The sequence below is a fragment of the Oryctolagus cuniculus genome, chromosome 8 (assembly GCF_051225735.1).
Source record: "Oryctolagus cuniculus isolate XC-2025 breed Fujian yellow rabbit chromosome 8, ASM5122573v1, whole genome shotgun sequence".
Taxonomy (NCBI): Eukaryota; Metazoa; Chordata; class Mammalia; order Lagomorpha; family Leporidae; genus Oryctolagus; species Oryctolagus cuniculus.
This window is the reverse complement of record NC_142874.1, coordinates 71,134,679-71,145,899: the sequence shown is the minus strand read 5'-3', so window position 1 is coordinate 71,145,899 and position 11,221 is coordinate 71,134,679. Positions and strand designations below refer to the sequence as shown.

The 11,221-nt window shown below is 37.9% G+C and overlaps 1 protein-coding gene across 17 annotated transcripts in view; it reads left to right on the top strand.

The window, feature by feature from the left end:
- The window catches only part of AFG2A (AAA ATPase AFG2A), a 307,467-nt gene that overhangs the window by 78,145 nt on the left and 218,101 nt on the right, over window positions 1–11,221 (top strand). For 16 of the 17 annotated variants that reach the window (XM_051819827.3, XM_002717260.6, XM_070047622.2 and 13 more), the window contains one exon: window positions 9,800–9,853. In XM_051819827.3, the coding sequence (XP_051675787.3) occupies window positions 9,800–9,853 (54 nt within the window). Of the gene's footprint in view, window positions 1–9,799; window positions 9,854–10,313; window positions 10,347–11,221 lie in introns of those variants that run through there. The other variant, XM_051819835.3, reaches the window with a different exon arrangement.

Below are 11,221 nucleotides of genomic sequence, written 5' to 3'. Positions count from 1 at the left end.
AGCCAAGAGCTTTATCTGAGTCTCCCATGCAGGTGGCAGGGCCCCAACCACTTGGGCCATCCTCTGCTGCTTTCCTAGGCCATTAGCATGGAACTGAATTGGAAGTGGAGTAGCCGAGATACGAACCAGTGATGCCCAAATGGGATGCCAGTACTGTAGGCTGGTCCTGTGCATATTTTCTAAACAGAGATTAAAAGATAAAGAGTATACTCAAAGTCAAAATTTCAGTTTGGTTTATGTGGCCTCTCAGTATCCTGTGGCATACATATAGATTTTTGTGCAGATTATCTGGAGTGCTTCAGTAGATTAATTCCCTTTGGATAGCTGCACTTTTTTTTTACTTTGTGAACAGCTGTCAATGATAGAGTGGTTAGGCCTATTGAGAGGAATTTTCAGTAAGTCCTTCATTAGTTGTGTTGGCAAGTACAGGAATGTATGGGGTTTAAAATATACTCTTGACTTTAGGGGCAAATTTTCTTCTGTATTCTTGTCTCAGAGAGGAATTATACAAAATACGTCCTGCTTTGAGGAACACTTGAAGTTTATTCAAAGCAGTACACAGTTAAAAATAATTATTATTCTGTTTTTTTAAAGATTTATTTATTTGAAAAGCAGAGAAGTGAGAAGGAGAGAGAGAGAGATCTCTGCTGACTCACTCCCCAAATGCTCACAGCAGTCAGAGCTGGACCAGTTGAAGTTAGTAGCCAGGAATTTCATCTAGGTCTCCCAAATGTGGTGTTGCAGCTCAAGTAAATGGGCTATTGTTCACTGCCTCCCAAGCGCATTACCAGGAAACTGGATTGGAAGTACTGAGTAGGGAGGACTTGAACTGGTGCTCCATATGGGATGTAGACTTCCCAAGAGGCAACTTAACCTGTGACTTGACCTATTGTGCCACAATGCCCCACACCAAGTAATTCTTCTTTTTTTATTTTTAACTTTATTTATTTATTTGAAAGTCAGACTTACACACAGAGAGAAGGAGAGGCAGAGAGAGAGAGAGAGAGAGGTCAGTCTTCCATCCACTGGTTCACTACCCACTTGGCTGCAGTGGCCAGAGCTGCACTGACCTGAAGCCAGGAGCCAGGAGCTTCCTCTGAATCCCCCATGCAGGTGCAGGGGCCCAAGTCCTTGCACCTTCTACTGCTTTCCCAGGCCATAGCAGAGAGGTGGATTGGAAGTGGAGCAGCTGGGACTTGAACTGGCGCCCACATGGAATGCTGGCACTGCAGGCAGCAGCTTTACTTGGTATGCCACAGCACCAGCCCCCAAGTAATTATTCTTAATTTCATTGGATCTCTTGTTATTTTGTTATCAAATTACAAGATATTATGAATTTTGAAAATTCCAAGTTAAGCTTTAGGTTTCTGTTTTTAAAATGTGAGGACTATTTTATAAATCATAGAGATTCCATATTGTAGATATTGCATGGAAAACTGCATAGATGTGTCTTACATATTGAATGGCTCAAGATCAGTTTGTAGGATTACAAATAAAGATAATGAGTTTTAAGAAGGTGAATTCACTTTTCTGAGTTTCCAGTGAGGATGAAGGAACTGAATTAAGCTCAGAACTTTCTGGAGTTTTAGTTCTTTTTTTTTTTTTAATAGAGCCTGCGCTCTTATTTTTTTTTTTTTTTTAAACTTGAAAAGTAGAGATATAGATAGTGAGAGAGAGAAAGAGAAAGGTCTTCCTTCCATTGGTTCACCCCCCAAATGGCTGCTACAACCGGTGCTGCACCGATCCGAAGCCAGGAGTCAGGTGCTTCTTCCTGGTCTCCCATGTGGGTGCAGAGGCCCAAGCACCTGGGCCATCCTCCACTGCCCTCCTGGGCCACAGCAGAGAGCTGGACTGCAAGAGGAGCAACTGGGACTACAACCCACTGCCCATATGGGATGCCGGTGCCGCAGGCAGAGGATCAACCGAGTGAGCCATGGCACTAGCCCCCTGGAGTTTTAGTTCTTAATCACTGTATAAGTGTATTTCAAAAAGTCCTTGGAAAAAGATTTTTCTACAAAAAGGATTTTTAATCCATGCATAGTTTTTTCATAATATGTTTTTTTCATGAACTTCTTCAATTAAAAAAATGTTTTATTTAAGGGAGAGAGATGCAGAGAGCTGTTATCTGCTTCTCAAATGCCTGCCACAACTGAGGCTCTGAAGCCTAACCTGGGAGCCAACTACTCTGTCCAGGTCTTCCAAGTAGGTGGCAGGGACTCAAGTACTTAAGCCATTATCTGCTGCCTCCCAGGGAGCACAATAGCAGGAAGCTGGAGTCGGAAGCAGAGTTGGGACTTAAACCCAAGCACTTCATTATGGGATATGGGCATCCCAAACTGCCTCCTCATGAACTTTTTGAAGACCCCTTGTATTATATACATCTGTGCTTCTTCCTTTTTTAAAAAAGTAAAGCTAATGACCAGTGTTTTGTTTTGTTTTGTTTTTTTTTTTTTTCTTTACTGGTTGCATCAAGTTACTGAGAAAGGTAGTTTAGGCAGTTTCTATCGTACAGTTTCAGAGAAATAGAAAGATATTTTTCGAATCAGTCTGAACAAGATTTGCATTTGTTTACAACAGAGAAAACTACAAAATCTGGCATGACTGTCTTCTAGGAATGGAAATTAGTTGAGTCTACAAGAAAAGGGTAATCATTGCCAGAGAAACCAGAAACTGATAAATGGATTAGAAGTACCTTGTAAACAATTGGTAGCTGAATAATCTGGATCTTGAAATTTACCTGGGCTGAATATCCTATATCTGAAATACTTGGGACTAGAAATGTTTCAGATTTCAGCAACTTCTTGAGGATTGTAATGACACTAGAAAGTTTTGGAATTTAGAGCATTTTGGGATTATTTTAAAGATTTATTTATTTATCTGAAAGAGTTACATGGAGAGAGAAAGAGAGGCAGAAAGAAAGAGAGAGAGAGAGAGAGAGAGAGAGAGGTGCTCCATCCGCTGGTTCACTCTCCAATTGGCTGCAACAACTAGAGCTGCGTCAATCCGAAGCCAGGAGCCAGGAGCTTCTTCCAGGTCCCCCATGTGAGTGCAGGTCCCAGCAACTTGGGCCATCCTCCACTGCCTTCCCTCGTGACAGCAGAGAGCCGGATCGTAAGTGAAGCAGCATCCCCATATGGGATGCTGGCACTGCAGGTGGCGGCTTTACCCGCTACGCTACAGAGCCAACCCCTCAGGATTTTCCTATTAGGGAAGCTCAGCCTGAGGGGTATGATTTCTGTCTTTGGGATTGAGTATGTCACAATGAAAACAGCACTAAGGTCTGATTTATGCAGCTTTGGCTTGCCTTTTTTTTTTTTTTTTTTTTTTTTTTTTTTAAGATTTTATTTATTTGAGAGGCAGACTTACAGACAGAGAGAAGGCGAAACAGAGAAAGGTCTTCATCTGCTGGTTTACTCCCCAAATGGCCACAACGGCCAGAGTGGGGCAGATCCAAAGCCAGGAGCCAGGAGGCTCCTCTGGGTCCTCCACGTGGGTGTAGGGGCCCAAGGACATGAATCGTCTTTCATCACTTTCTGAGGCACAACAGCAGAGAGCTGGATTGGAAGTGGAGCAGCCAGGATCAGAGCCAGTGCCCATATGGGATGCTGGCACTGTAGGCGGCGACTTAGCCCACTGCACCACACTACTTGCCCTTTGGCTTGCTTTTTAATCCTAGAACTTGTTAGCTTTGTAATCTTCAATCACTTCTGTAAGTCTCAATATTTTCATCTGTAAAAATAGGATGACATTTACATTACTGGCTTTGGAGAAGATTGTGTTAAAAAAATCAGTGAAAATTTTCAGCAGTCTAACTCCCCATTCCTTCGTGGACTGTGCATAGTAGCTTCCTCTCAAAGAATTTGGTTTGGAAAGAGGGAAGACAAGAATTTCCTCATCTGGGTGACCCAGGTTGACATCTTCAGTGATACATCTGATAAGATTAACGAGAATGACACTTCTGTAGTCTTCCTCTTGGATGATCATAATCCCTGTCTAAATCTGAGAAAACTTTTAGGAAAACCCCAGTTGAAAGGCATTTTATAAAACATCCTCAAAACTGTCAAGCTCATCAAAGGCAAGGAAAGTCTGAGAAATTCACAGCCAAGAATTGCCCAAGAGACATGATAACCTAATGTCTTATTAAGGTATTCTGGATGGGATCTTGCATCCGAAGAAAAGATACTGGATAAAAACTAAAGCTTTATTAATAATAATGTGTCAATCCAGGCACACTAATTATACCAAATGTACCATGCTAATGTACATCTTACAATCAATGAAAAGATTTTGAGGTTAGTATCACAGATCTGGGTATATTGTAGACATTCAGAGAAGTGGTTGAAGTTAAAAAGACCAACTCTCACTTGGGTACTGCAGTGAATAGAGTGAGAGGAGGACAAGGAAAAAGAACCATGTATAGGATTGTGGATTCCATGGGTGAGGGCTTTGGCATGATGAGACCTTCTCTTCTATTCATCTCCCTATCCGTAATTGTGGAAAATTATGGAGAAAAGCCAGAGTGGAACTTGGCAGTGCAGCCAGCCCCTGGGTGGAGCTGCCCTGAGCTTGCCTGTTTCACTACAATTCTCAGTAGAAGCCTATAAAGGTAGATATTAGTTCTGGCCCCAAACCGAGTCCCCACTATAAAGAATTCTTTTTCTCAGTGTTTTGGTTTGTTTTCCTTTTAACTCAGGTGCCGCTTCTAATTTAGAGTCTCACCTAGAACTATGTCCAGTTTCATGTCTTTTTCAGATCCTTACTCTGTGTTCCTCCCTTAGATTTATTGCCATGTGGGCTTATCCAGAGTCTGAAATCTTTTGAGTTTCTGTTTAATTTCTTTTGGGTTTTTATTTTGTTTTAACAATAAAAATTCCCTTGAGTTTTGCAAATATTGTTGTCATGTGTCTCATTTGCTTAATTGACAGTTATTAACATCAATAGTAAGTAAGGACATAAACTCTTGTTATTGTTTGAGAATATCTATTTCCTATGATGCTTGGGACAAATGGAAGAGTTATTGTCTATTGTCCATTTCACAGAGCTTTTTATGAGTTAGATCAGATTTACTTAAATTTGGCAGTATTTGTTACAGTATATAAACTGGAAGATTAAAATTGAGAGAATCATGTATAATACCATGTTAGTTTTTCATTGGGCTTGTGTTAATTGGTAAAGCTAACATATTAAAAATGTCTACATGAAAATATTCTATAAATACCATTTAGCTAACAAAGAATTGCAGTGATAAGAGTTACAATAATAAAACTTTAAGTGTATGAAATCTAAGAAAACCTAGAGAGATTTAGAAGAGTGTTTTAAGACTTATAAGAAATCTAATAGAAAATTTTATTGTTGGGGGTTGTTTAATTTTTTATTCATAAATAAATTAACTGATGGAGAGAGACAATTTTCTTCATATACTAACTCCCTGTTGAATGAAATGTAATTAGCATCGCAGTAAATATTGTAATTTAATTTATGTAACATTTTAAAGGTTTTTATAATTGGAGTGATGTGAAAATATTTATAAGGCATCCTTTGCATGTCAGGTACTTTCTATGGTAAAAAGGATGCCTTAGATGGGTTCCTTGCTATCCACCAACTCATTCAGTGGGAAAGTTGCTTGAGCAAACAGCTTACAGAATGAAATAGGTAACATTTGGAATCATGCAGATCTTCATTGATTGTATGTGAGAAACGAGATAGAAGAAGAGAAATCAAAGGTGATTAAGTTTTACTTTCAATGACTGACAAATGAAAGTATGCTAACTCTGGGGACAGGTAGAGAAGCAGATCAGAAGTAAGAGAGCAGATAATTGAGATTTAGGTGTGAAGTGTGCAATGTTTTTGTGACAAAAGGTTTGATATATCAGCAAGGCAGTTGTTTTTGTAGCTGAAGATAATAGTCATTCCTAGAGATACAAACGTTGGGAAGTGAGCACCAGTCTTGGAGATTTTGCAGAGAAGTCAGTAAAGCAGACTGGTCAGTAGTAGCAATAGGTTTTGATGGGCATGTGTGCATGCATGTTTCACAGCTCGTAACCAGTGTGGTGCTTGCAGTGTAAGTTCTGAACAAATGTGCCTTTTTTTTTCATGAATGAATCAACAGATTGTAAGGAAGATATGCATTTATATTTTTTGATACGACCAGCTTGAGTTCCTTTATCCTTACCAACTCATTGCTTTTTACTTGCCTAAAGCATTTCTTGCCTAGTACTTGATGCCTATTTTCAAACTCTCTGAAGTGCTTTCCCAGTATAACTTTCTACGTGTGCTGAGACTGTACTTCTTAATATTTTCAATATCCTTCACTCACACTACATATATGTAATTCTATCTTATGTGAGTTCAGGATTTTATGAGTATATTCCCTAATATTTAACCATAGGTAACCCTTGGGTTAACTTGACTTCCCCAGACATTTTGAATTTAAAAACACTTGATTGTGAAAGTAATAGCCAAAGGTACTAGGCAGGTATTAGACAGATTTAAAAAGCCCTTGAGAAGACTGAGAAAAACTCAGTGAGTAAAGAGGCCAAATTGCAATAATATTTGGTGTAAATATTACAGTTGAATTTGTGACTGATAAAATGTAAAACCATCAAGCACGGTAAAAGATTATTCCAGTTTCGTTTCCAATAGATTAATAGAAGAGCTAAATAAATATTTTTACATTTATTTATAATATTTGTATTGTTTTACAAACTTGAACACTTGAAATCTTGGCCAAAGAATGTTAAAAATAACATTATTCAAAATAAACCTATTTATGTTGCCTATTTCTATAAATTTTTCTTTTCTTTTTTTTTTTTAAAGATTTTTATTTATTTATTTAAGAGGTAGAGTTACAGACAGTGAGAGGGAGAGACAGAGAGAAAGGTCTTCCTTCCATTGGTTTACTCCCCAAATGGCTGCAATGGCCAGAGCTGCGCTTATCTGAAGCCAGGAACCAGGAGCTTCTTCCTGGTCTCCCATGCGGGTGCAGGGGCTCAAGCACTTGAGCCATATTTTATTACTTTCCCAGGCCATAGCAGAGAGCTGTATTGGAGGAGGAGCAGCCAGGACTAGAACTGGCGCCCATATGGGATGCTAGTGCTGCAGGTGGAGGATTAACCTACTGTGCCACAGCGCAGGCCCCTGGAAATTTTTTTTATCTTAATCAGTGAAACATGCTATCTAAGATTTAAAATGTTACAGGACTATTATAATGTAGTTATTTTGCAATTAAAATTAGGAAAAAATAACCATGCTTAGTCTTATCAATCTTGTCTATTCTAGGGATTTTTGTATTTTTCTTTTTAAAAATTTTTATGTAGTTGAGAAGTACTGGGGTGGAGGGATGGGGGAGAGAGCAAGCGCCCCACTACCATCTGCAGCAGCTGGGCATGAGCATATGGAAAGCTGGTAACTCAGTCCAGGTCTCTCATGTGAGTGTTCTGTGAGGAGCTCACAATGCTTACTTTTTAATCTGTTGCTTATCTTTTGTGACTGATTGTGAGTAAACATTTGGGACAATTCCTCCATCAAGTGTAACAGTTAAGATTTCCAGTTGTGCTATTTACTAAGCTGTGTGACTTTGGGCAAATTATTTCTTTTATTTTAGACTTTATGTTATTTCTCTAAAATTAGGATCATTTGCATAAGAGTATCCACATGTGAGGACTGTTCACAGTAGAGGGAATAATACATATGAAGCATTCAGCAAAACTTTACAAAGTTAGCTCCGGCTAGTAGCTGTTTTGTTTTGTTTTGTTTTGTTTTGTTTTGTTTTGTTTTGTTTTGTTTTGTTTTAAGAAATAGATGCATATTTGACCTTGGAACAAAAAGTATGGTGGTGTACTTTATGACCCCTCAAGCCTTTCTGTCTCTGTGATAGAATAAAATGTACTGTATATCTTTGAAACCTAATACAAACTTTTGCAACTCTGAACCAGAATGCCATGAGTTTTAGCAACTTGAACTTCAAACTCAAAGTAACTTCTCATGGTGGTAAAATTGCTTTGAGTCCTCATAAAATTTTAGCCTTTGTATCAGTTCAGCTACGTGGTGTGCATTTTGCAGGCTGCTTGTCCAGGTAGGATTCATCAGCATGTAGTTTTGTACAGAATCACATGTCCTAGGGACCCATTTAGTATTTTGATTTCTATTATGACTTGTTAGTAATACTTAACTTGAATTATTTCAGCCTAGATTTTTTTGACACTATTAAATTCTTAAGTTTTAAAATCTCTTTCTGCTTTGTTTTATTATTGACAAAAGGCATTGTTTCTTATCGATAGACTTCCTGTGGTCTACTTCTATGTGCTAGTGGAGTGATCTCTCAGATGGTTGAGGCTAAATGTCATATTTTTACATTTTTGGTCAAAGTATGAAACCAATGTGCCTGTGCTATGGATATTTAAACCATTAATTTTTCTGTTGTAAGTACAAGATACTGGCATTGTACTGTATAGAGAAGAAATCGTGTGATGACCAGGATCTTGTACTTTCCAACCTTGATGTTCATGTTAACTTCTTTTGTAGAGTCTCAATCTGTGGAAGAACAATGGCTATTTCTTCAGGTTCTCCACTCTTCCCTTCAGTTACACCAGATAATTTTAAAGTAATATATATGCATTGATTTATAGTGTCTGCTTAAAGAAATATCTTCACTTAATGACTATTTTATGTCTTACCTTGACTTTAATGCAGAGTTGCTGTTAGGGCAACAGTAATAATATGGAGTTGTTATGATAATAATTACAATAAAATAGTGACACCAGCTATTTCCTTTCTTGTCATTGCTAGGCCAAACTTGCTTAATTAATTGCCCTGAATGTAATCAAATTTGCATAAAATTTCCTACCGCCTTTGGCCAACCCTTCAACACAAACTTTTTCTGCTAATTATGTAAAGCTTTTTTTTTTTAAACTGGGGAGGCCCTGGTTCTTATTTTATTATTTATATTCTTAATTCCTTGTGTGGGTAAAAGTGTAATTGAACACATGTAAATGAAAAGCACCTGTTATTCTTTATGTTACAAATGAGCAGTCCTTTCTGTGCCTGTTAGTGTGGGACTATAAAAATGATCATGCAAGGTGAAACCATGCAGAATGATCTTAATAAAAATTAGCTGTTTCATAAGCTTTAAAATTTTTATCAAAACATTAAAAACTTTCATTCTTAGTTATAAATTTATAAGGTAATATACTTTGGCTTGCATACCAGCTTCCTTGCGGGTCTCCCTGCTTCCAAATTTTTCCTTTGTTTAGTACCACAATGACACTTTGACAGCCAAGTACTGCATTTTATGGAGATGCCTACTTATTCACTCGTTTTTATGTCAATTCAACTTTAGATATTTCCAGTTTTTATTTTTGCTACTCTAAATGGTGCTTTAGTAATATTCTTAGACATGTTTCTTTGTATATATATATAAGACATAATTGAATATTTTGAAGCTGCCTTTTATTTGTGAGTCATTGGTTTTTCTTTTAAATCCGTTTTCATACTTTGAAGTCCAGGTTTTCAGCTCCTCAGCAGTCAGATCATTTACTTTATTATTATTACTTTTGGTCTCATGGCCAGAAGTGAAGTATTTCAAATAGTATGAAATTAATCTAGAACAGAGGTGAACAAACCAGTTTTAGACCAAATGTGGCCTGCAGGTTGGTCCAGTCCCCTAGCTAACAACAAACATTATATTTTTAAAGGGATGTTAAAAAAGGGTATGTGACAGAGACTATTTTTCCTGTTTCATTGAAAGAAATTTACATAGTTGCATTTAAAAAGCACTGAATATTTATTTTTTTTCCTGCAGGGGCCCGAATTGATGAATAAATATGTTGGTGAATCTGAAAGAGCAGTTAGAGAGGTAAGAAGGTTAGGCCTTTGTGGCCTTCTGAATAGAAGAACAGCATTCTGTCCTGTGTGGCTTCCATTTTATTTTGGATAACAGACTTTGATACTCCCAAATACAAATCCAAATTCTAGTGATAGTTCTTTATGCAAATATTGTTTTATTATCTGAAAATGCAAATTTAATAATCTGTAATTTTTTGTTTGCTTTAACACATCATAATATTCCCAGAATTTGTTTTTACCATGTAAAGGTATTTTTTAAAAGCTAGCAGCATTCCTGTTAAAAATATATATTCATATATATAGCTATAGATATATATCTACAGAGGGGAGAACACATGATCTCGGAATAGGATTTAAATCCTTTCAATATTCCTTTAAATTGAATAGACAGAATATAGAAAAATTTCACTTTATGAGTTCTGTTTTTATTCTGCCTGGTGATTTAATGCTTTTTTTTTTTTTTTTTAAAGCTTTATTTGTTCATTTGAGAGGCAGAGTTACAGAGAGAGAGCAAGAGAGACAGAGATCTTCTATCCACTGGTTCACATCCCAAATGACCACAACAACTGGGGCTGGGCCAGGCCGAAGCCAGGAGCCAGGATCTTCCTCCTGGTCTCCCATCTGAGTGCGGGGACCCAAGCACCTGGGCCATCTTCTACTGCTTTCCCAAACCTGGGAACTGAATTAGAAGTGGAGCAGCCAGGACTCAAACCAACACCCATATGGGATGCTGCTGCCATAGATGCAGGCTTAACCTACCATGCCACGGTGCTAGCCCTGTGATTTAGACAATGCATCTTCTTTCTCTCTCCTAAGTTTTTTTTATTTTTAGTTAAGATTTATGATTTTATTTGAAAGGCAGAGTTACAGAGAGAGAGAGAATGCTAGAGAAAGAGAGAGGGAAATCTTCCACCCCTGGTTCACTCCCCAAATGGCGCAACTGCTGGAGGTGGGCCAGATTGAAACCAGGAGCCAGGAGCTTCTTTTGGGTCTTCCACATGGGTGTAGGGCCTCAAACACTTGGGCCATATTTTGCTGCTTTCCCAGAGGCATTAGCAGGGAGCTGTATTGGAAGTGGAGCAGCCAGGAATTGAAACAGCACCCATATGGGATGCTGGTGCTGCTGATGGCAGCCTAACCCATTAAGCCACAGTGTTGACTTCTCTCTCTTAAGTTTTTTTTATTAAGGGTGTTTCATTTTTTTCTTTTAATTTTATTTAAGTTATACAAGTTTCATGTATTTCATATATACAGATTTCATATATACAAATTTAGGAACATAGTGATAGTTTCCACTATACCCTCCATCTCACCAATGCTCCAATCCTTCTTCCCCTCTTTCCCATTCCCACTCAATTTTTTTTTTAAATGATTTATT